The sequence below is a fragment of the Aulostomus chinensis genome, chromosome 16 (genome assembly GCF_037954235.1).
Source record: "Aulostomus chinensis isolate RoL2024-O1b breed Wild chromosome 16, RoL_Achi_v1.0, whole genome shotgun sequence".
NCBI lineage: Eukaryota > Metazoa > Chordata > Actinopteri > Syngnathiformes > Aulostomidae > Aulostomus > Aulostomus chinensis.
The window spans coordinates 9,388,765-9,414,309 of record NC_141335.1 but is presented as its reverse complement, the minus strand read 5'-3'; the positions used below and the strand labels follow the sequence as shown (position 1 = coordinate 9,414,309).

General features: G+C 40.8%; 1 protein-coding gene across 4 annotated transcripts in view; it reads left to right on the top strand.

Annotated features, from left to right (window-relative positions):
- Nucleotides 1-23,073, top strand: part of LOC147247406 (gamma-adducin-like) — a 58,370-nt gene extending 35,297 nt beyond the window's left edge. Inside the window, exons 1-15 of one of the 4 annotated variants that reach the window (XM_086180806.1) lie at nucleotides 1,126-1,146; nucleotides 8,663-8,889; nucleotides 9,692-9,836; nucleotides 11,215-11,366; nucleotides 12,389-12,469; nucleotides 13,460-13,609; nucleotides 13,906-14,049; nucleotides 15,635-15,733; nucleotides 16,544-16,717; nucleotides 18,677-18,937; nucleotides 19,103-19,219; nucleotides 19,386-19,475; nucleotides 19,582-19,705; nucleotides 20,564-20,659; nucleotides 20,831-23,073. In XM_086180806.1, the coding sequence (XP_086036932.1) occupies nucleotides 8,689-8,889; nucleotides 9,692-9,836; nucleotides 11,215-11,366; nucleotides 12,389-12,469; nucleotides 13,460-13,609; nucleotides 13,906-14,049; nucleotides 15,635-15,733; nucleotides 16,544-16,717; nucleotides 18,677-18,937; nucleotides 19,103-19,219; nucleotides 19,386-19,475; nucleotides 19,582-19,705; nucleotides 20,564-20,659; nucleotides 20,831-21,084 (2,088 nt within the window). In that variant the 5' untranslated portion in view covers nucleotides 1,126-1,146; nucleotides 8,663-8,688 and the 3' untranslated portion in view covers nucleotides 21,085-23,073. Of the gene's footprint in view, nucleotides 1-1,125; nucleotides 1,147-7,743; nucleotides 7,996-8,662; nucleotides 8,890-9,691; nucleotides 9,837-11,214; nucleotides 11,367-12,388; nucleotides 12,470-13,459; nucleotides 13,610-13,905; nucleotides 14,050-15,634; nucleotides 15,734-16,543; nucleotides 16,718-18,676; nucleotides 18,938-19,102; nucleotides 19,220-19,385; nucleotides 19,476-19,581; nucleotides 19,706-20,563; nucleotides 20,660-20,830 lie in introns of those variants that run through there. The other 3 variants (XM_086180802.1, XM_086180805.1, XM_086180804.1) reach the window with 3 other exon arrangements.
- Nucleotides 23,074-25,545: the final 2,472 nt, after the last annotated feature.

Here is a 25,545-nt window from a genome sequence, read left to right as displayed (position 1 = left end):
AATGTCACTATGATGATGGTGTTTATTTTAAATAACATGTCCTCACCTGACCGTGACCTTTGACCTGGCTGGGTGGAGCTCCTCTATCAAGGACTTCCTGTGGGTGTGGTTACTTGACTTTAGAGAAGTCAGGAAATTAATGTTTTATCAGCCTGTGCAAAGACAACAAGAGCAGCTACAGCTGAAGCATACCAGACAGGAAGAGAGAAATGTCTAAATTTAACCTCATCAAGTTGCTGCCAAATCAAATAAAATCACCCGGGAACATTTTCCGTGACGGTATTTCTTTCCCAAACAAAATTAGAATTTTTCACTAAATGTGTAATATATAGCTATAAATCATCATCCTTTTTTTTTTTCCAAAATCGTTTGTCATCATTTGTTTGCGTGCATTTATCTATAACAGCGGTAGTTTGCGTTGTGTCTGGTGTATTCAGGTGGGAGAGCTGCAGCATATCCCACTCATAGAAGAGAATGTGGGAGGAGGTGATAGCAGGCAAGCATTCGCTGTGTGCAATGTCCTCCTCGCCTGCACTATTTAGAACATGAGCCATGATCAATATGCAGAGGAAGAAAATGCCTCACAGAGCAAAACACGGCTGCATTTCTTCCATTAATACATCCATGTCTGCTTAGTAAAACCTTTAGTATGACCTCAGACAATCCCATGTGAGTTAGTGACAATAGATATTGTATTTCCACCTCTGACATCTTGTATATATAAGTTGGGGGGGTGGAAACTTGTCCCTCCCATTTATTTATTTATTAAAAAAAAAAATGTCTTTCCTGGTCCAGTCCTCCCATCTGCAAGGCTGGTCTCCAGAACCTCTTCTGACAAGTTTGCTTGCCTTCATGTGAGAGGAGGCTGCGGCTGTCACCGAGGAGCTGAGGGACTTGGGGAGATCACAGGCAGAGCATCAATTGCCGTTCTTCGGTGGGGGTTGTGGTGGCGGTGGCGGGGGGAGGGGGTGGCGGCGGTGGTGGTGGTGGTGGTGGTGGTGGTGGTGGGAGGGGGAGGACGAGATGACCCTCTCTTCAAAGTGATAACGTAAACACAGCGTTCTAGCAACTGGTGGAACCGTGGGAGTTTGAAGTAAAACGTGAAGGATTCTCCTGCAGGATAAGTGGAAAAAAAACAGCAACAAGGTAAGTTTTTCACTTTTTTATCCATTGAATGTTATAATATTGGCTTTTGGAATTTAAGATGTTATTTTCAGTATTGACACTTTATGCTGTAGGAAAAGGAATTTCTGTGTTTTCTGCATGTAACAGGAAAAGCCTGTATGTTGTCTCACCAGGACTTGATGTCTCTGTTGAAGTATTTTACTTACAACATCATGGTAGATCCTCATTGCTTAACTGGCCTCTCTGCAGCTGCACGCCAACTCCAGCTGCATAGACTTCTAACAGCTGCTTTCCATTAATGTCAGCCTCCAGAAACATTACTCTGAACAAGCATTTGTTGACTTTAGATGTGGGGCTGGGGCCATGCGGGATTTCATAATATGTGTGCTTGGTGATGTGAGTTATGGACAGCTATTACACGGGAAAGGTAGGTCACGACCCAGACACCTTCACCCATGCAGAGGATTGTTCCTGTTCTAGTTGGCACTTTTATACCGTTTTCATTTTATGATTCTTATATTAAATTTGAACATTAGCCAATCATCACCTCCTCACTACATGAATTTCATAATAACTGGTGCTTTTTTTATTGCAATCAACAGGTGAATTTTGTCGCATTTTTTATTGCATTTGTGAGTGCTTTATGGGGATTTTACAGCATTCCAACATTTGAAAACCAACCCTTCTTTTTCCCATAGACTTGATTTGAACGTGACAGCATACAGGATGTGTTAGCCAGACCTCTACCACAGCCTAATTACAGTCAACCACATGCTAACCGCTACATCTCCAAAATGGAGGCCATCCAAAGACAACCACAGCAGAGACTACAGCCAACTCCCCTGCTTAAATAAACAAAGTCTGTCTCTTTCCACACCATTGCAAAAGTGTGTGTGTGTGTGTGTGTGTGTGTGTGTGTGTGTGTGTGTGTGTGTGTGTGTGTGTGTGTTTGTGAGGAGGCATGATTAGGTGCATGTGTGTGTTAGTGCGGTTCTACACCCAAAAGCTCTGAAGGCACCAATCCAACTGTAACAATGTCAATTTTCTCAGGTTCAAAGCGTTGTTGCCACCCACCCTGCTGTGGGAGTGTAGGAGAACCCATTTATAGCATGTTTGGGGAGGGGAAACATTCTGTGTGAAGTTGTCAAAACGATAGCATCGGTTTTGTAGCAAAAATTTAAAAAAAACAACAACTATATGCTTCAAATTTTCTTTTCAATTCTTCGCCAATGAAAGTTTTGTATTTGGCTTCATGCTAAAGTGTGTTTTATCAGAATTCCTGGAAAACCACAGCAGGGAAGTTTTTGTTTTCAGTCAAGCAGCTACAGCCTGTCTGTTTTCATTTTGGAAATGGACCATTGTGAAGACTTGGACAATGTGTACATTTATATCAATTATATTGTCTCTATTTCAAAGTGACTGGAGAATATCTGAGATAATAGTCCCAAGGATAACACGGTCAAGAACATTTACACTCTGCGAATGTTTGAAAGGATGTGAAATGTGGTCTGAAAGCTTTTGGGGTCTTTGATCACATCCAGGTTTTGGGGGACTAAAATGTGCATAACTGATTAAATTTATCTAAAACATCCAAATATTTAGACATTTCATATTCCACAGAATGAAATGAAGGTCGGCGTGTTGCTCTCATACCATTTAGCTTGTTCTCAGGGTTAGGAGTCGTTGAGTTGATTAAAAAGTGTAATTACATGGAATGGATATTTCAGAGGGCTGGTGAAACTCTAGTGGTGATTATGGCTAATATTTCACTGTTGGAAAACAGTGATTTCAGTCTTCTAGGAATCAACACAGAAGGGTTCTGGGTGATTAGGAAGGGCAATGACCCTTTAACTTGTGCTCCATTTACAAGAAGGAAGCATCAGTCAGACTAACCATTCACTCATGAGAGCATAAGTTGGGGGCTTTTCTTTTTCATAAACTATGCGGATAAAATCCTCTGGCTTGCAGAAGTAGACACGATCTGCCACCTGTTCATTTGTCTCCGTTTTGTTTTTGGTTTTTTTTTTGCGCCCCCAAGAAAAGAGACGAGAGCATTACAGTCGGTTTCCTTGGCAACCCTGCTGGTAGAGACCTCCGACAAAGATGTCATGTTTTTGCTGCAAATGAATCATCACCAAAAAAAAAAAATGTAAATCTTTAGATGTGAATGTTACTGCCTGGTTAGTCACTGTGATGAAGCTGAAGCGGAGATGAGACTCATTTCTGTCACTGTCTCTTAGCAGGATTACCATCATCACAGCGTTAGCAGTTTTATTATCATAAACCACAAGAAAACACCTCTTTTACCAGTTTAACAGAGACACAACAGAGAACAAAGCTCCTTGTGTGTTCAGCTCCTCTGTGACTCGCTGCTAAAATTACCTGGATGATAACATGGCAGCTAGTTCATGGGAGCTGAGCGTAACGTTCACTGAGGAGAAGAAAATGGTCGGGGCATTAAATTCGGAACGTGTGAAAACAAAATTCCACAGACAGAAAGTCTGTGGACAAAAACTTAAAAGGCCCCCTCTCGTAAAAAAGTGTTTTTCTTCCTCTTACATGTGAATGTACGATACGATATAATACAATACGATGCGATATATGATGGGATATACGATGGGATATGACGCAACACAATACGAAATAACATGGTATGATATATGATGTAACACAATGTGATAAGGTATAGAAAACAACATGATACTTTAAGACATGATACAATACTGCGCAATATACCATGATATTCAATATACTTTATTTTTTATCACAATCTGATTTTAAAAGGGGGGCCTACCAGAAGGATTCGGGTATGGAAAGTAAGGAAACCTGACTTTTTTCCCCAAAAGAAACATCCAGCTGTTCAAATTTGAAATTCATTTTTAAAAAGTGATCAGTGTGGCACTCATATGCTTTCTCTGTGCATTCTGTAAATTTTCATACATTTAAAACGAAGAACAGATTGACACTGTGCTGGATTTAACCCAATACGAGTCAAGACATGCACTAATATTAGTCGTCAGTCATTTTGGAAATGGTATGATTATGATGAGGATGTCATATCCCATGATATTTTTGGGCCACAATCATGTCAACCAGTCAATTTTGAAATGATGCACCCCTTTTTTTTCAGCCTATTAAAAAGTTATAAAGATATTCAACGTTAATAAACTATTTCTCAACTGTTATAGCATCTCTTATGTTTAAATAGCATTTATGAGCTTAGCGATAACTTCAGATATACAGCACATTTATTACGAAATTGTGCAGTGCAAGTTTTTTGCTTAAAGACTTGTAAGCGAGGCGCTTTCTCAGCTCTGCTCCGTGGGCAGCGTTTGAGCTAAATGCAGCATCACTGCAGGCTTTTATCCCGGACTGAGGAAGAGATCATGTGAGAGAATCAGCAGAATACAGTGATTCTTCAGGAACACTGTGAGGAGGTCTGGAGCATATAGAATATTATATGCTGTTAGAACAACACTGTTTCATGCACTCATTTTGACGCATTATGCTGCTAAATGTTGAGCACGGGTCATCGTGTAAAGACCTCTCTGTTTGTGACGCTCTAACAGGAGAGTCTACAGATTTCAAGTAAATGAGACAAGATGAATCATTTTATTCTGAATAATTTCCCAGTTTTTAAAGCAGATGTAGTCCATTTGATTGCCTTACTTTAAGATAGCAGCTTTTAAGTAGAACAGTAAGCAATAAACCAAAGTACTATCTCCTAAAACCTCCTTTGTTATAGTCCAATTACGATCATATATATAAATATATCATTGCATGATTCTAAATTTAAACATTTTATTGTGATTAAAAGAGGGGGAGAAAAAAGTCAAATCTACATTGTCAACCCTGAATATTACATGCATTAAACATGGTGCCATTTGTAGGATTAGTGGGCTACAGTTGTGTCAGGAAAAACTGCACAGCAACATCACAAATCGATGTTGGAGCGGTACGGATAGAATCGCAATTCTGATGTTAAGTGTTGTGGGGTTTTTTTGTAAACTTGGAAATTTAAAATAAAAGTACCAAATACGGTAAAGCTGTTTTAAACCATTCCTTGATTGAATGTACAATAACAACTACTGTATCATGACTTATAATACTACCCTGATATGTAAAACGACCATGATCGGAGAGTTTGTCCATTTCACATCCAGAAAGTTTGCTCTCCCACATTGGTGAGCCAATGCCAGGCTACGACGTACCAGGAGAGGAAGGTCTTGATGCACCATCATGTTCATGATTCTAAAATGCCAGGTACTGCATCGATATCTAGATCAGCGAGTGTGTCGTTTGTCACGTGTGTATTCAGGCAGCATTTGCATGTCTGCGTTAGTTGGATTTTTCCAGCTTTGAGACAAAACAAAACAAAACTAAAAAAACCCAAAGTGTGATTTAATCGGTGGATATCAATACTCTCAGCAGTAATCTGTATGAATGAGATGCTGGCTAATAACAGTTGACATTTGGTCAATGCTTCCAAGACAGACTGCCCTATCTGAAAACCTGATAGAGTCAGCAAGAAAGCAGGGGCGGGCTCGGTGGGAGGATGTTGTACGTGTGTGTGTGTGTGTGAGAGACATTCAAACTTGTATGTGGTTTCTGTGGGAAAACTGCCAGAGTGAGAGGGAGGTGAGCTATCAGTTTGAGGAGGTCACACAGCTCTGGAGTGAGAAAGTTCTGCTTTTCATTACATCAACCTATCTACTCCAGTGCCTCCGCCCACTAGACTCCACTCTGTTTCCTGGAATTGTTGTGTCCAGCCCCTCTCTCTCTCTCTCTCTCTCTCTCTCCCTCCCTCTCTCCCTCTCTCTCTCCTACTCCTCCAAAGAAGAGATATTTGTGTGTCAGATTATGTGTGATTAAAAGGGTAATAACTCTGCGTGCTGGCTTGGGTAGCTGTGCTGAGAAAATGATAGATTACAGATTTGCATTCACTTGATGTGAATTTAAATATTACAAAATTCTCTGGAGAGACTGACCAGCAAAGCAGAAAAGAGCTGAGAGGTGGCTGGAGGAGCCGAGGGATCCCGGCACTCCTAGACAGGATAAACATGCGCGGCTTCGACTTTAATCTCCATCTATTTTCCATTTACAGTAAGCGAGCCAAATTAATTCACTTGAAGAAAAACAGCATCAAGTGTCTTCCTGAGTAACCAAACACAAAGCTCCATTAAGTGGCGTTATTATCACTGTATTATCATTAGGTGACCTTGAGTGGCTTTGTATAAATTCCTTTATCACCAAGAAAAGTGAACAAACATTGTATAGTGTTAGAATATGTCAGCCCTTCATAAATGTTCTGCCTTCTTTGGAAGTTGCGCCCCATCACTACATGACCAACTTTTGCTTTTGTGTCACTTCAGTTTGAATTAAGGACCTTTTTTTGCGCACGTCAATAAAAAAGAAAAGAAGTCGAGAAGCACAGAGGAGAGCTGGGTGGGAGGGTGTTAGGGGAGGAACCTGACGCTGTACTTTTACTTTTTCCAATCATCTAAATGTCTTGTGTCTTTATGTTAATCTTTTTTTTTTAACCATCTGTAGACTATTTTTCACTTTCTTCTTGTGTCATAACAGCTTCACATGTGCCATCACCACTGTCATACTAGTATGCAGTATATGTGTGTATTAGTATATTTACATTTGGCTTACATTATATTGTTAAATTTTTAGATATATTATTATATATTGTCATTATTATATTAATGATATTTTTCTCATAGTCAAGAATGCAGTGAGTTGTTCATTTCTAAATTTCTTGCAATGAAAGCTACTGAATAGCCAAAATTCCCTTTTGGATCTATTTATCTATCTATCCATCTATCTATCTATCTATCCATCTATCTATCTATCCATCTGTCTATCTATCCATCTATCCATCTATCTATCTATTTATCTATCCATCCATCTGTCTATCTATCTATCTATCTATCTGTTATATGCCTTTACACACATGAACCTCTCCGTTCCTTGTAATTTCTTCGTGCACAAGTAGAAACACATTTTATATCTTGCAATAAACAAATCTTAACAAAAAAGTAGCGAGCCACAGATGAATGAGGCACATAAAACATTACCTAAAATAATTGGATGTGTTTGCAAGAACGCCCAACACTGTCACAGAGGGGTGAATAATCAGAAATAGGGTTGTATCTCCTCTTCGAGAGAACATCTGTGCTGCATTGCTTTCTGGGGAAAAAAAAACAACAACAACAAAAAACATCCTCTGTTTTTAGAAAACTTTTCAAGTAAGGGGGAAAACTTTTCTGGTAGGGGGGACTCACATTTTGAGGAGAGCACTTTGAAGTGCTCTGCTCTGCTATGGCTGGGCTTTATAGCTTTGAAGAACAACACAATCTTCAGAGGCTGTGGGGAAGGAAGGAACACAGACTTGGTTATTTATGAAATGAAGGAGGTAAATGAACCACGCATACAAGAGGATTAATAAAGATTCCAGGCACTATGACCAGCTCCTTCAGGGATATTTCACAGGAGCTGAAATCGAGAGCCCATGCATGCAGGAATTATTAGAGCCCGAGCCATTCTTTTGTCCCGCTGAATACTAAAGGCCTAGCTGGTGGGTGGATAAGTGAAGTCACATGGTCACTTTTCCTTTTTCCCACACAAACACACCCACATCCTCCTCCATGCTGCCTCTCTTCTCCAACTCACCCACAGCGGGCAGTCGGCTCGCTCTGGGTACTGTAGCAGCATCAAGTTGCGCACCGCAAGACCTTTTCTTTTTTTTTTCCCCCCTTACAATGTTTGCGGAATAATATCTTTCCACATCTCTGGAGGCTCTTCCGTGGAAATTCGACATCACGACGTCGGGAGGTAGTTAAGCCACTAACTTTTTGTTTTTAGGTAACTTTTAGTGCAGCTCTCGTGGTTTTACTAGTTTTCTACTCAGGGAGTAACGCTATCAACTAGTACCGATTAGCTTCGGGGGGGAAATAAGACCCCATTCCCGCGCTTGTTTTTACTCTATAAAGTTGTAATATTATGCCATGCGGGGTGTTTTGAGTTAAAGGTGGCTGCCTAAACAGCATTTATGATGACTAAATGAGTCGAAATGGTTTAATTTGTAGGTCAATTGCAATGTAGTCCTGGCTGAATCTCATGTACTCCCCCCCCCCCCCACACACTCAGGTAGTGAAGGTGCTAACTGCTATTCAAACTAGCTGATTTACATAAGGCCAGCTTTCGGTGCCTGCTGCTGGCTTCCCTGACTTTATGGGGTGGTCTTTATTTGTTTAGAGAGATAAAGTGGTCATTTGTGCTGTAACCCACTTGAGACTTCATCGTGGACTTGTTTGGTTATTAAACTGTACTTAATGTAGAGTACCATTATTTTCCCAAGGGCTCTGATTTAATATGCACAGAAAAAAAAGCTTAAAAAAAACACATCAATCATATGACATTGTTCTATGTTGTTTCCATCCCTGTAATTACATGAGTCACCCTTATCTTTTCTGTGGAAATAATACCCGTTGCCTTGACTGCCTGACTGTGACGGTTTTATCTTTTGCAGAATCGAGGCATTTGCAGTGAAGGAACATGAGTTTAGTGGATGTGAGGCCAGCAGCGGGGTCGCTCACCTTGCCCCTCTTGAGCAGCAACTCCAAGGAGCGCTTCATTGACCGCGTTGCCGAGAGCGACCCCGAGTACCTCCGTAGCAGGAACATGTCACCAGACCTAAGGCAGGACTTCAACATGATGGAGCAGAAGAAGAGGGTCACTCAAATCCTGCAGAGTCCAGTATGTATTCTGGAGCTGCGTAGAAATGCCCTCCCACGCGTGCGCACACTCTCTCACACACACACACGCTTTTACCATGTGTGAGTAGTGAGCAGGGATTTTACAGCTGGAACCACACTCTGTAACTGCACCTGAGATGTACTGAAATGTGTTGGTCATTTCATTACAATAAGTAAAGTTTATAAAAAAAGAGAGAGAGAGAGAGCTTTAACTGGAAGGGTAAACAGATCATATTTTGTGCTCATAATATCTGTGTTGTTGCAGTTTCCATATCTAATCATTGATATCTCTAAACCAGAAGGATAAACTGTTATCTGGTAATTCGAAGTACAAGGAGGTGCAACAAACGCATGCCAGCGAAGTGCATAGAAATAAGACGAGGAGCCCACACTCATCTGTGATTGCATAACAGGCCCAACAAGTGGAACTTATCTCATCACCATGGGAACGGTGGTCGGATGAAGCAGAATGCTGGAGCCTAGCTGCAGCACTGACAAATATAGTGTGGTTTTGAGATTCACAGGCTACCCCTGAAGGCAAGAAATTGATAGTCAGGTTTAATACAACACACACACGCGCGCGCACACACACGGTTCATTGGTACAAAGAAGGTCTTCAGGGGTCCGTTGTGATTTGTGACTTGTAATAAGAGGGGTCTGAAAGCTGTGCTGGCTGACGCGTCCCGAGGTGTGGAGTGAGATTAAGGTCAAGCTGTGTATATATGAGTTGTTTCATTAATGGGGCTTTAACTCACTGTTGGTGTGAGAAAATAAATCTTACCTTTTATTATTTTTGTCTACAGGTGTTTAAAGATGAACTTGAAGGCCTGATTCAGGATCAGCTGACAAAGGGAAACACTCCCACTGGTCTCCTGGCTCTGAGACAGATCGCTGACCTGGTCATGGCGAGCACTTTGGGAGGAGCTGGCCCCTTGACTTCCCCCATAAGTGAGTGGTTGTGTGCGTGTGTGTGTTTGTGTGACTCCATCGATTCCCCTGTTGGTCTGATTGACATTCTGTGTGTACACCGCGTGTCTGTATGCAACCTGAATATCTTCATTGTCAGAGGCTGAGCTCTCAGACTCTTGTGACACCAAATAACCCTGAAACAGCAGAAAAGTTAGAGATGGTTGTTGACAGAATTCTTCATCGTCAGGCTTTTTTATTCAGCAGTCCTCATGACCAGTCTTGGTAATGAATTACAGCGTTTTGCAATGCTAATTGTGTTATATTAACCTCTGTTCCTTGTGTTTCTGAGGAGGCCACACTTTACAGCTGAATAGATCAATTACAAAAAGTTTGACTATCAAAAGTGTTCAGGGTTCAGATGGTCAGGAAAAGCCTGGGAAAGTCATTGTCATGGAATTTGAAAATAGCAATTTCCACACTTTAAAATCTTTTTGAAAAATAAAAAGTTATGGAAAATTGCTTCACAAAATGCCTGAATATTAGAGTATAAGTGGGATGGATGAGGACTCGAGTCTGCGACTTGGACTCGCTCCCCCACCACTGCTAACTGCCCAACATAAACCTGAGAGGATTAGAGAGACCTGACTTTGACTTCCCGCTCAAAGATTTCAAGCTGAACTTACAATTGGCCCTCAAACATTTTACTTGGACTTTAGCCAAAGATGGATGACTTGAACCTGCTCTTCTAGTTACAAACTTGACATGGTCTGGTGTCCATACACTTGACATTTGACTTAGACTTTAGACTAAAGAATAGAGAGTTGACTCAAACATTTGTCAAATGACTAGGAAGTTGAGTTGAACTTAACCCTTAAAAACTACAGAATTGAATTGGACTTGCAAGGAAAAGATGCGTTAGCATCTCAAAATTGCCTATGAAAAGTCACTTTAGTTCATCTTAACTTATGTTTGTACATGCTTATTTTATTTAATACATTTTATTCATGTGTACGCTGCTATGTTTGATGTGGATATCTTTGTTTATTTTTTACAAATGAAACATAAGTGATTTTGCGGTCGTAAAGGTGCGGCAGAGTCATGGGAATGTATTTGTAAGAACATGTATGAACCCTGAGTCTAAATGTTTGGAACATAAATGTCCCATCAGTGGCAAATGAAATCAGAGTCCACTTTTACAAAGTGGCTGTAAAAGAGGGTCCTGTGCCATTAGATGTCCTTAAATGGTCCCACGGTCCAAAAATATCCTAGAGGTTCTTGTTTGGGATTCTGAGAAAGCCTTTTTTTAAGCTCCAGCTGTACACACTTCCTGAGCCGCGGGAAAGCAAACCATGTAAACATCAAGTTGAATGTATTCAGTGCATAGCCAAGTCACTGATGATGTGATGACTTGTGTCAGGTTTCGGGATGGTGACTCCAGTCAACGACTTGTTCGGCATTGAGTCTCCATCCTTCGCCAAAGGGGAGAAACTGAGTCGCTGCAGGCTGGCCAGCCTCTACCGGCTGATTGACCTCTTCAGCTGGGCTCGCTTTACAAGCTCCTACATCACTGTGAGTACAACTTCCTGATCACGCGCCGGTGCACATCTGCTTATGTATGCCACGCACAGTTTGTGTGGCTTCATGTGATGTGATTCTGGAGCCTCTGGAAGGCTTAAAGAGAAATAGTGCAGCATTTTCAGAACCAATATATTATTAATGCTTTAGAAAAGTCAGTTTTGTGAATATGAACGGATTCCCAATAGCAGGAATCGAGACTGAAATGTGTGATGAACACCTGAGATATGAAGATGTAAAATAGACATTTTCCCCAAAGACAAAGCTTAGAAATTAAGAAAGTCACAGTTACATCAACCCACACAGCGGTTTTTGAGTTTTTCAGAGGAAAGAGAGCTCCTCAGTGGCTCAGAGTTTCTTAGACCATTGAACAGTTAAACTGAATCTCTCAGCTCTAAGCTAACCCACTTTTCAGGTGGATGTGTCTGGTCCTCTATGGACTCTGGGCTTTTGAAGGGACTTTTTCCATCCTGCTTAGAATTAAAATGTGAGAATAATAGTCACAATTGCAACCACATCGGCAATATAGCTCATATATTTGTATCCCTGGGATCACAAATGTCCTTGAATGTTTAGCCCCTTTTACACTGCCCACAGAACACACTAACACCTGCTGACATCCGCCTGGGAACTTTCACTCCCTGGTCAAAGGGCTCTGCAGTGGCCACGGTGCTTGGCTGGGCTAGGCATGCTGCCTCATTCAAGCAGCAGTCTAATGTTGTTCAGTTGGTGTGGAGTTTGAAAAACAGACTGGACTGAAGTATATGAAACAGTAACTACAGAAGCACCGTCACTGTTTGTTTACGTGGATTTGTTTACTAGAAGACAAACAAAGGGCAACATGTCCACTCGCAATAAGGAAGGGGTCAACTGTCTTTAAGGAAAACACAGATTTTTAAAACTTGCATAAATGCAGCTGTGTGCAGTGGAAAAAGGGTATTGGAGTTTTACTGATGTCCACATCATCTTTACATTTATAAGTATTACATTTCTAAAACATGTTCCTGTTGTCCCAGGTGCGTGTCAACAAAGAGCAGGACCATGTGCTTATTTGTCCAAGAGGTCTATCATTCGCCGAGGTGACAGCAGCTAATTTGGTAAGCGCTGTGTGTGTGTGTGTGTGTGTGTGTGTGTGTGTGTGTGTGTGTGTGTGTGTGTGTGTGTGTGTGTGTGTTGCAATTTCTTAATTGTGTCAGAATTTAAGTCCTTGTATTTTTCTACCTCATAATTTTTGTTGAAAGTTCAGGCTCTGTCATTGTAAATCCATTAATGGATTACATTTCCTTTTCAAAATAAAAGTAAGGAAGAGGTAGAGAGAAAGGTTTGAGATAATTTTATTTTATTTTAAATGATACTTTTTGATAGCACAGTGCATTGCAACATGACTCTTTTCTTTGAGATTACTGCATTTCATATGATATGATATTTTGGCAGGGTGTATTAAATCAGCCCACTTTTTTATCGAGAGCTGTCTTTCCTCTTTCTTGTCATTTTGCCTCCATTAATTTCTTATTATGGTAATAAAATAAAGCTCTAATTTGACTGTGGCTCAGTCTCAGTGGTGCATTACTGGCAGCAACCGCTAAAATGTAAACAGACCAGGATGGGTTTCACTATTAATTCACTGTTAAACAAATCTACAGGCTCATTCCATGTATTTCTCCTTGGCAATTTTAACTTTCCTCCACCTAATTTGGTGGAAATCTCCCCAGGAGCTTAAGTGAAATCCAATTTTAGGATATTTAAACTTTTCATTGATTACGCCTGTGAGAAAATTGGAATGAGGACGTTCAGTGATGAAAACTGGAACAGGTTTGTAGATAGAGCGATGTGCTCCCCATTCGGCAATTTTCCCATTTAAGACTTTTTATAACAGTCTGCTCTCAGTATCATTACTCTGGATGCAGTCTAAATTTACTGGTCTGTTGAGTTGCTGAGTTACAGCTGTTGCAGTATTACTATATTTCCCAAAGCGCGTGACATCAACATCATGTCATTGAAGGTGTATGTTAATGTCATTTTGTTGTATTATATTATTATTTATTGTCATCGGTGTTAAACAGTTGGAATTTGTGATTCTTCTCTAGGTGAAAGCAAACATGATCGGTGATGTTGTGGACCAGGGTTCCACTGATCTGGTTATTGACCACTTTGGGTTTTCTCCTCATGCCGCCATCTACTCCATGCGCCCTGATGTGAGATGCATCATCCACATACATACCCCTGCTACAGCTGCTGTGAGTACGCTCCAGGCCAATATTAAGGAAGCTCTGTCTTAATCGAAGCATGAAAGCTGCTGCTAAATGCTTATTTTGCACCAGAGGAAGAAAAGCAGTGCCCTGCATGCTAAGTTATTTTAGATGCAGACTCCCTGTAATGCATTTTTACCATTTCCTTTGAAGCTGGGCTGTAAAATGCTCAGCATGTGATGCACATTGCTGTGGAGGGTTTATTTGTGCCTGACAGCAGAAATGTGTCTCTGTTTAGATATTGGTGCGTCACAGTCTCAGTTGCTTTTATCCCGTGTTAACAGGTGTCCTCGATGAAGTGTGGAATCCTGCCCATTTCCCAGGAGGCTTTGCTTCTGGGAGACGTGAGCTGCTTCGGTTACCATGGCAGCCTGGATAATAAAGAGGAGAAGGTGGAGTTTCAAAAGGCTCTGGGCCCTACTGCCAAGGTACTGTCAAACCAAGGGACTCCATTAGTGGAAGGCTCATTTTCACAACATTAATAAATGTGTCTGTGTTGACCTAAGGTATGGAAACTACAGGTTTGGAGTGAGTAATTAAAAGATGTAGGCCTTTATATGTAAGAGATATTCTACTGAATGATGTTGTGAGGAAATATAGTGTTTTATTACTTCATCCAATAAGGAAATCTCTCTCTCTCTGACTGTGAAAGAGCACAACTACATTAGGGTATAGATGAAGCAAAAAGAATAGCTGACATTATCACACAGTCCAACACCACTTTAATTTTAAATAATTATACCTCTTTGTTATGTTTTGCGGTTGCTGTATCTCAGCAACTCCTCGAGAGAATATCAATCATTTCAACTTTCAAATCTGACACAAATGTCCCACGGGACTGGACTCAGAAATGAACTGAAAACATTTGTTGGCCAAAGGTCAGGGTCACAGTTTCCACTGGTAGCACTGGTGCTGCTGGCTTTCTCAGTTGGTCTCACAAGCACGTGGTTTGGTCACATCCCCTTTTTTGGGTTACAGCATGGTATTAATCGATCTCCTAACATGATGATAAATAGTCTTATTCTTGATAGCATGGACAGTGCCATGAAATTTGATATTTGCCTGTTTTATTTGATGACCATGTGCACCTTGCACGGTTACGACGGCATATTAGGGTAAGGATGAACTGCAAAGGTCAAGGTCACTGTGACTTTGACCAAGCATACAGCTGCAAGTTTTTGGTTCTCGATTGTCATATTTGTATTGCAGAACAACAAATGCCCACAGTCACAGTCCAGAATAATAGAAGTGTGTAACAAAAGCTGGTGGGTACAGTGCTGTGCAGTCAATAAGACTCACCCCCTGACACTTAAGAAATGTGCTGCTGGCAAGTCCTCCCACCCCCCGGGTTTTAGGCTTCTTCCTGTCATTTAATTTGAGTCTATGTGGGACTAAGAAAAGAGCAATGAACAATACATCAGATTTGAAGCTTGATATTTGTCTTGAGATTGGAGGTTGAATTCCATATATAACTCTCCGCATTAGAATGTCTCAAAACAACTACTCTTAAGTTATGTCACTTGTTGAGCTGTGTACTTGCAGTATACCCAATATTTTGAACAATATTCAAACCCCAGAGAGATCCTAACTTGAGTCACATGTGTTATCATTTGTGGTGTGGTCGACCACCATTGGCATCTTGACCCATTGACCCCCTCAAGTTTCAACAACTGTGTGCAACACGCTATAAAGTTGTTTTAGGATATTTCTCTCCAGAGGTCTGATAAAGTTGCTTCCTGCAACAACAATGGCACCTCATTGGATTATTCACTTCCTCTAAACCTCCTCAATTTACATACTTGGTTATTGTTTTGAGAGAGACCCCTAGTGGAAGAAATTACATACTGTGTTTAATTCTTCATCAGTGTTATGCAGAGGGAACGTCTATTGATGAATGTGGATATGATTAATGGCACACAAGTGTACTCTAATGCATTAGCTGAACTGGATATTGATTTTAAATTTAAGTGGTTTGGTTTTTTTTTCTTATCAAGTTTTCTTTTGTTCTTTCAGGTGATGATCTTGAGGAATCATGGGCTTCTTGCTTTAGGAGAAACAGTAGAAGAAGCTTTTCACTATGTCTACCACTCACAGCAAGCTTGTGAAATTCAGGTATGAAAATTTGGATTTCCTTTGGGATTAATAAAGTATCATCTATCGGTCTATCTAATCTCAGTTTGTGATAATATCTCTGCTTTGCTCATTAAAAAAATCTAATAACAGTTCAGGTTAAAGCCACATTTTTACTTGTTTCGATACATTAATGAGAATAAATGAGTTTTAAATTTGAGAATGTTTTTGCTCCCCTGAAATGGAAGTGAAGCCAATGTCTAACATGCTGGCTCTTTGAACCAAACTATATCAAACTGTAATGTTCACTGTCAGAATCAGGCGGAACCCTGCCGTGTTACTGCGTCACTCCTGTTTTGTCAGGGAGGATCTGTTGGCGTGTCCTGTTTTGTTTGGATTTTATTCATGTTTTCATAGTTTTTGACACTCATTGACTTCTCATTTTCCACATTATTGTAATTCTTTTTAGGTGTGAAAATATGGACATTATAGCAATGTTTGTTTTTTCAATTAAGTTTTATAGAATGCACGTCTAGTATCTCGGCCACGGGATCTTTCTGTGTGGAGTTTGCATGTTCTCCCCGTGCCTTGATGGGTACTCCAGCTTCCTCCCACAGTCGAAATACATCAAGAGGGGACGAGGCTAATTGGATACTTTGAATTGACTGGAGGTATGAATGTGAGTGTGAATGGTTGTCTGTCTCTATGTGTTGGCCCTGCGATGGACTGGCGACCCAACCCACCGCAGCAACCCTTAACAGGATAAGCAGTAGAAAATGGATGGATGAATGCATGTCTAGTATCTTCAGAAATACGACCCAAATAGTCATGATTTTGAATTCTTTTGTGTAGGTGAATTCTTTGAGGTGTTCGGGCGGCGTGGACAACCTTGTGCTTTTGGACAGAGAGAAGTTTAAACCCTTGACCCAGGGAGTGGCTGCTTCCGGGGTGGTCATGGACAACGAGTTCAAGTGGAAAGTAGGAGAAGCAGAGTTCGAGTCCCTGATGAGGATGCTGGACAACCTGGTAAATGAACCCTGACCTTTGCTCCTTATTTCGCTACTTCCTGGGGAAATGTCTGATTAGGGAACACAATGAAACTAAACATGAGTGTTTAAACTTCTTTCAAAATTATTTGTGTAATTTAATCATTTGGTTTGTATGTTCTAAGTGTCTGTGTGAAGATTTTTCCCACTGCAATAACAAACTGGTGTAGTTATTGGGATTATTGTTCTGCATCTGTGGCTCGCATGCTGTCCACTGGTGTTATTATACCCTCAAGGTTTCTGTGCTGCTGTTCGCTGCTGTCAGTTTAAAGCCTGCTACTCCCACCACACCACTAATGACCAGGGCTGGACGTGCTCTGCGGACACGCAGATGTCAGACTCGATCTGTATGAGTGTGATTCTAGTTACAACTGCGGCCTGAGTGGGCTGCAGCTGTTTTAGCTTTGTGTGATCACAGCCTGCCCGGCCTGTCAATCATAACCTCCAGATGGTGCTGCACACTGTGGGCAGTTACAGTCACACCGACCACACACTCACTTAGTAGAGGGACCCAAGGGTACCCAGTGTCTACTTTGAATTTGTTGGGTGCAAAGGCTTGTTGCGGTAAATACAACAATGTGTCGATTTCACTAACAAAAACATTGAAAGCCTTGGATGCACTCAGAGTCACCACTAATAGTATAGTAGGAAAAAGATTGTTTGCAAGTGGCCCTGTAGGGTTTGTATAGCAACACAAATATGAAGAACATGGAGGTGGAACAGAGCAAAGATGGCATGCGAAGAAAAAGTGTGTTGTCAGATTTATGACTTTTCAAAAATAACTACTTACTATAGCCCCATTCCCACTGGCCCAAAAAACCCTACCATCCCCTTTAATCAGCAAATGACCCTCTGTGCCAAACAAAATATTTAACATTTTGTTCGGCAAAATAACCTTCATAAGTGAACACAGCTTAAATGATTTTTTTTTCAAGCATAAATACCATCTTTAGCAGTTCAAAGCTAACACCCGGCCAGCGATGGCAAATGACACCGCAGACGCGCGACTTCATCACTAGCCTTTTGCCTCACCTCACTTTGGTGCGATGACGTCAACTGTCCTCGACACAAGCTCGGTATTTACTGACCTTTTTAATGCTGTGGAACAAAAGATTGAAGTATCTTAAAAGTTGTGTGAGCTACAGACTTTATTTCAGGCGTTTCAACGGAAAAACATCATGTGACCAAAAAAAAAAAAGCGATTTTGATACCAGGACACCAGATGTGCATCAATGCTAATATATTATCTGCATACAAAGACTCATTCTTGCACCACTTTTTGATGCATAAAATTTTTTATTTAAATGTATCTGTGTGTGTTCTGTATTTTATGAATAGATTAAGATGTAGATTATACATGAGCCATGAGTCCGATGCAAATAAATACCTGCTTTTACATTATATTGTTATTAAATGCAAATCATGAGTTGAGCCTCCCACCCCCTAAGTCCAACTAGTCACATGCTATTGGTAACCAGTCAGTGACTGTGTATTTGGGACAGTGAATGTGGTATATTTTTCCAAAAGAACTAACAGTGACTCAGAGTGAAACCTCAGTGGAGGGATTTTTCATCAAGAAAGTTGTCATATTGCCTTTGAGAAAATTCTTCCAGAGTTGGACTCCCAGCTTCAGACTTCAAGTTCCCATCAGTGGTTTTCTTGTTGTCTCTCTTCATCTTAGATGTTGTTAACAGCGCACTTATTCTTACCAAAGCTGAACTTTTCCCTGTGAAACTGGGCAAGTCTGCAGACATGCTGTTTATGTGTAAAGCATTTAAATATTTGGGAAACACAGGATCTTGGATGGCTGTGCAGTCCTTTACATTTGCTGGTTTATTGTTGAATCCCTTGTGAGGGGAATACTGGGTAACCCTGCAGAATGAATACTTTTACCTCTGTTAAGTTAGAATAATGTTTCCTTTTCGGTGTGACCTTCTAGGGATACAGAACCGGCTATTCTTACAGGAACCCCATTGTCCGTGAAAAACCACGTTCCAAGAATGACGTGGAGATCCCTGCCACGGTGTCAACTGTATCATCAGAGGACGGTGAGCCGGGTCTGCGTAGCCCCTTCAGGTTTATGGTGCAGAAACAGCAGCGAGAGAGAACCCGGTGGCTCAACTCACCCAACAGCTATTTGAGGGTCAATGTACCTGAACAGTCACCCAGCGGGGATGTCAGCCCCCGGACCAAGACAATGGTGCGTGGAATTTCTGTAACACTGTGAAATTAAATTTAATGATCTAACCCTTAGTGTTTTGGCCTCCAAAGGAAATTGTGAAACTACAGGCTGCTGTTCCTTTATATTAGTCTGCCCTCTTGTGGCCGGATCCATAAATGTGCTCTTGTGTTTGTCGCTCCTCAGTGGATGAAGTCCTCACAACCAGGCAACAGCATTGGCACCCCAATAAAGATCGAGGACCCGAACCAGTTTGTCCCGCTTAACACCGATCCCACAGAGGTGTTGGATAAAAGGAACAGGGTAAGTAGCAGCAGCACTTGGTAGAAAATCAACCGCTCATCCATTCATGAACAATAATTCATCATGATCAGAGCTGATATTGAATACACTTTATGAACTGCACCTTTTTTTGTCCTGGTTTCATACACGTGATATCAAATGTGTTTTGTTGCACTGATTTGTTCAGATAAAAGAGCAGCACAGAGGTGACTTGATGACTTCAGGGCCAAAGTCTCAACTCCTTGCAGGCATTGTTGTGGACACCATACCAGGACCAGTGAGTAACCACATTCAAGCTGTCAATATTTGAGTGTTTTGAACACGACCACCTTCGCGTTTCGCCGGATGTATCAGATCCGATCTGTTTATGCTCTTTCCACCAGGCGTTCATCATTGAGGATGAAGAACAGACACGTTCTCTTCCTCCCAACCCTTTCAACCAGCTCACGGAGAAGGAACTGGAGGAGTACAAGAACATGGTCGAACGGAAGCAGCAGGGCCAAGAGGGTACTCATTTCTATCAGCATTACAGCTTCCTTAGAGCCACATAAAACCTCGACTTAATGTAATCCTGCCTTGGTTTACACTGGTTCATATCTGGCAGTATCTTGGGTACATCATGAGCGTGTATGATGTTTTATGGTCATATATGGTCATTAAATAAATCGAGATGCTAATCTCAAGGGATAACAGGGATCCACCATGAAATCAAGCAAGAGAGGAACAAAGATGAGGGCTTATGACCCATTAAAAGCAGATTTCACGAGAAATTTAATGAGTTGGATGTTAACATGAAGAAAGTCCAGAGGTGAATGGCGATGTCATGGACTTCAGGACTGATGCTAATATTTCCCGTCTGCTTTCTCACACTATGCAGTTTTTAATGTTTTGCTTGTATTTATTTTGTCTCTTAGATTGTATTAAAATCCAGAAAGACCTTTCACATTGGCTTGACTGAAACCTTCATTTCTGCTCACAGCCAGCAGGAGGCGATTCCACTCATTACAAACAGAAAGAGTGATAGTTGGAACTTTTGCTGACTGTTTGTTAGTTTGCCTCTCTGTTTGTGGAATTGTGCAAAACGTAAAGTACAAAAGATTGACCAGTGATGCATACCTGCCCAGGAAAGAACCCGTTAAAATGTGGTGCAGATCCAGGAATTACGAGATAGGGCTTCTGTCACATTTGAAATGAAATGAATTTATCAGAATATATTACATAGACCTTTACATGATATATTTCCAATACCCGTAGAAGTATTTCCAGACATGCAGTATGTGAGGGCTTCAGTAATGGATTTGCATTTAATAGAAAGGTGAACTCGTGCTCATGTCTGACCTAAAGACTTCTATAACCTTTTTACAGAAGATGACGACGCCACTGATGCAGATGAGATGACCACGTTTGATGGCTCTACCATCTCCCTCTCCCTTTCTCCCATAATGACTCCAGCCAAGCAAGGTAATAAGCTAGTATTTAAAGCAGAACAAGTTTTTTTCTGTGTGTGTAACTCCTAATAAGAGAGAGAAATGTTTTATTATCTAGATGATGCAGTATTCAGTGACAGGCATATCAGCGTGACCTGTTCTCGTCTGCATCCCTCTCTGCTGACTTGGTTTCATCCGTTGACAGACACAATACCCAATGGGAAAGACCACTTGGAAGACTTGGAGGAGGATCTGAGCCTGGAGGTTTCTAAGCTTAGCGTGAGCACTTCGGAAACAGTGGAAATCTCCATAACAACCAGGGAGAAGAAGACGGGGGAGGCTCAGACTCCCGAGAGCCAAACCAAATCACCCAAGAAAAAGAAAAAGAAGTTCCGCACACCTTCGTTCTTAAAAAAGAGCAAAAAGGAGAAAAAGGAGAAGGAGAAAACAGAAGCCTAAGCGCATTCACTGTAGAAACTAAATACTTGGGTAAGAAAACAGCTGAATTGCCTTCTTTATTTTCAGCTTGTTGAGGGGAAGTGAAATAAAAGCAATGACTATCATTTATTTAGACATCCTCCCTTATTAACAGCCATTATTTCAAGCTTTTCCATTATATGCCAGCAGATGGTAACGCTGAGAGTATTCCCTGTGAGTATTTGGAGTTGACCACCTGTGAGGGCTCCCAAAGTCAAATTGGAAGGGAAAGACCAAGAAAAGAAATGGCATATACTTTGTTTTACCCATATTTTAATGGGGTATGAAGAATTGGAAGTTCAAAAATACAGCAAAATCCACAGAAGACTTAAAGGCCAGGCAGAAGAAAGATTTTGTTTAAAACATAGTTTGTATGTCAAGAATTGTCAAAATGACGAGAATTAAATCATAATACGATTTGAAGATTTAAGTTGAATAGAATAAATACAACCACCTTTCCTAAGATTTATTTTCCTGCCAAGATCTCCATGGAAATATGTACTGAAATCGCTGTCGGCTGTTTTCAGTTTCAGGAGTTCTCACAATCGTCAGGGAGACACCTGGATGCAGAAACACGAGTTACCTTTTTTCGAGAGAAATATGTGGAATATTTTTGATATTACTTGTTTACTGACATCAGTGATAAGTTTGCAACAACAAAAGGGTCCGTTGGTTGTGAAATGTAGTTATTTTAAAGAACTCTGGACTCGGAAGTATCCACACTGCGTCATGGGATGAGTAGTTCCTTATTTCTTAAAAGTATTTACACAGTCTTGTTCTTTGGGCTTTTAGTTGGTCCTGTTATATCTTTGCACCCTATCACTCAGTTTGACCCATTTCTCTCCATGTAGATGCAGCTATTGTAGCTATGCTAGTAGTTTGACATTCATTTTATGTCTTCTCTCACATTTTTGACTTAATCTTTTACTTTTTACCTTTTTTTTTCTCTCAACATTTGAACTATATTCTTGACATACAACACAAATTATCCTCAGATAGTTTTTTTTTTCTCCTCCCTGGCCCCAAATCATCTGTTGATTTTTACCTTTTTTTTTTTTTTTTGCTGTTTTTTTTTTTTTATTGTGATTTCCATTTCTTTTTGCACAAATTCCTATTTTTGAATGTATTCTTTTACTGTCTCTAATCATGGCTGAGTATAACTGAGATTACAGAATGTTTAGCCTTAGTCAGAAGTACGAATTGCATTTAAACACATTCATAGTTCTACTATCTTGTAATAATATGTTTGTTTATAATATAGGTATTACATTGTAGTGTTTGATAGTTCAATGAGTCTTTACATATAACTGATACTTAATATACTGTGATTGATAATACAGTAATAATCCATGTTTCTACATCTACGTCGGTGGTATCGTTTCCATGGTTGCTGCTTTACTGTAGTTGTAACACAGAAGTAACTAGAAGCTCAGCTAAGTGATGATTAACGTTGCGTAAAAGTTTTTTTGAGCGAGACGGTTTGACAGAATGGACAACCGCTTGTTTGGATGTGATTTGGCGAGGAAACAGGAAGTTGATGGACTGATAAAAGCGTATATTAGAGGACCGTATGTTTTCATCCCAGTCTAAAATGTGAATGTGTCAACCTGAAGGGAGCGATGTCTTTGCCTTTGTACATAGTTTTTGTGTGTGTGTGTGTTATTTTATTACGCTAAACCAAATGTTAAACATAGAAACGTGACAGTACAATCTAATATTTTAACACGTTTAATATTTTTTATTCCCTCTACTTAAAGCTCCTTATTTACCGAACGGGCGCAGCACGTCGTGTTTACAAATTGTATCACTTGTGTGATTTGTTTTTTTTTGTTGTTGTCGTGCTTGTATTTCCTCTTTTGTTGTTTACATTTCTATTCAAGGGGCCTCTGCGTTAGTCACCTTGCCTCAAAGTCAGTACATTTAAAATTGCCTTCCTCCTGATGTAATAAAAGCTGGGATATGTTTCCATAACACTTTTATTGCTCTCTTGCTTCTCAGTTGAGAGATATTTTTATGTTTAAACATGAACATTTAATGTGATCATTTATTTCATGTGGTGCGAAAGACCAAGGAACTAACACCTTGAGTATGAAATAAAGATTTCTTTAAAACTATTTACACAGCTTCCCTGGTAAGCTGCCCCCCCCCCCCCCAAAAAAAAGAACAGAAAGAGAATCAGCACCCCCCCCCTAAAACAAAGCGCTGTGTTCAGTTATAATTGAGCGTGTGAAGCTGTATAATCAGTGTGCAGCCATGATATGAATGGCTGTTGTCATGGTAATCCACTGAGTGGGGCTGCAGAGACAAAGAGGGGATTTGGTGTCTCCAACAGGTGTTCATGTTGGGGGAGTGACAGGATCTCTACCTACACCACCCGCCCACCCACCCTGTGAGGTGACAGGACGAGGAGCAGGTTAAAGGTTGCGCATCTTAGTACATATTAATAGAACAAATTCTACCGGGATCTTGTATTCCACTGTTGGAGGAATAACAGCAAAACACTTGACATTTGTGTTCTACACTTGCCTTTTTATTTTTAGAGTTTCTCGTCCCACAAAGTAATCAAACCATGGGAATATGCTCCTGCTCTCTACTGCCATGCTCAGGCTCCCTTCTTTGCTCCTTGTCAGGCTCCAAACTTGTTATCAGGACAATCCCTTCCATTGTGTGGAGGACAATAACTTAAAGGGCTGAGCCGGTCCAGGTCCTGACAGAGCTAAGAAGAGGACGGAGAGGTGACACGTCTGGCCGGCATGCTGCTGCTGGAGTGTGTCCTTCTGCTCTGACCTCAGGGCAAAGGGCAGCCATTGTTTTGGGGGGGGGGGGGGGGGGGGGCTTCTGCTGCTGCTGCACGTCTGACACCTCAGATTCAACATCATTCCTTATATTTCCAGCTGACCCGCTGTTGGATGTTTGGCACATTCTTTCACCCACACACACACACACTCTATGACTTTGCCTCCTCTGTGACAGCCGAGCCACTGGTGTAATCCTCAGGCTTTTCAGATTACTCCAGTTGGGGTCACATTCTACACCAACCTACTGCAGGTCAGCTTTCCACGCCGGCGTTATCAGCGCGCCCGACTGTGTGTGTGGTTGTGCACACAAGCCTCAAAGCACAGATGAGCCTTTTCCTGGTGAAATACTGTCCTTCTCCATCCCCCACTCAACTCTCTGTCCATCTCTAACTGTTTATTTGTCTGTTCGAGCACGTGGCTCTCGACGGCAGGGGATGATCTCTGCGTTTATGTATGAGATGCTCCTGTTTGAGTTAACAGGAAATTGCACACAAGACAAGAAACACTCATATATTATGTTTGTTTTTTCAAAAAATCAACTTGTATGTTTTACATCTGTTCATTGACTATCTGGACGGTGTATCTGTGTGTGTGTGTGTGTGTGTGTGTGTGTGTGTGTCTGTAATAGACTCCATAGGAGGGTGTCCTCTCTCACAGGCGTCCGTTACAGGCCGGGCCACATCTGCAGCAGGCCGGCCATCTGCACCCATTGTCTCAGAGACACAGCACAGTCCCGCACGCATGGCTGGCCTTGTAAAGACGAGGCCCTTTCCCCTCTGTCCTCCTCCAGCCGTCACAGTCCCCAGGAAAAAAAAATTACTTCTTAATCAGCCAGGAGACAACAGAAGTGGAGCACTGTGCATCTACGGGAGTGAATTCAATTTCAAGGTTAATGTTTTTCTAATGGAGAGATAAATTTCAAGGTTAGCTGTGGTTGGAGATCACTGGCACTAGCATGGATGTTCCGTTGTCCCTTTAATTATAGCAGTCCCTGAACACAGAATCTTATTATGTTCTTAGTTATTTGATTTGAACATGTTTTGGAGGAGGGAAAACATACCGGTGTGAAAACACTTGAAGATAAATGTATTCACTCAATTTTTACCCTTAAATGATCTGAATGAAGTATTCCTGAGAGCTTGTAAATCTAAAAAGAAAGTAAAAGTACCACATGGGACCCCTGGATACGCGCTTTTATTGTTTTATTGTTCATTGAATTTTTATGTATCCTTAAATTATCCACTGAGATACAATATCTCCTCAGCTAGAGAGTAGAAAATAAAGATAAAATAGAGAGTACAGAGACAACAGTATGAATAAAACCCTCACTCCATCACAAAGCTTTGTTCCAAGAGTTTGAGGGGTCATTGCGACAAACGAAGTACATATTTTTGGCTGATATCAGAACTCAACATCCAGCCATTAAATCTTCTAAATATCACAAAACGATATAAAGTAACATAATTGAGATACAAGATTCAAAATAAAAATAAAATAATCTCAATGACCTTGTTTTTTTAGATATTTTTGAATCAGCTTTCAATCCTGATGGTGTTTTGTGGGCAAAAAGCAATTAAAATTTAATTTTAAAACAATAATGACAATAAAATTAAATGTAAGAGAATGAATGCTCGCTTCAGATCAT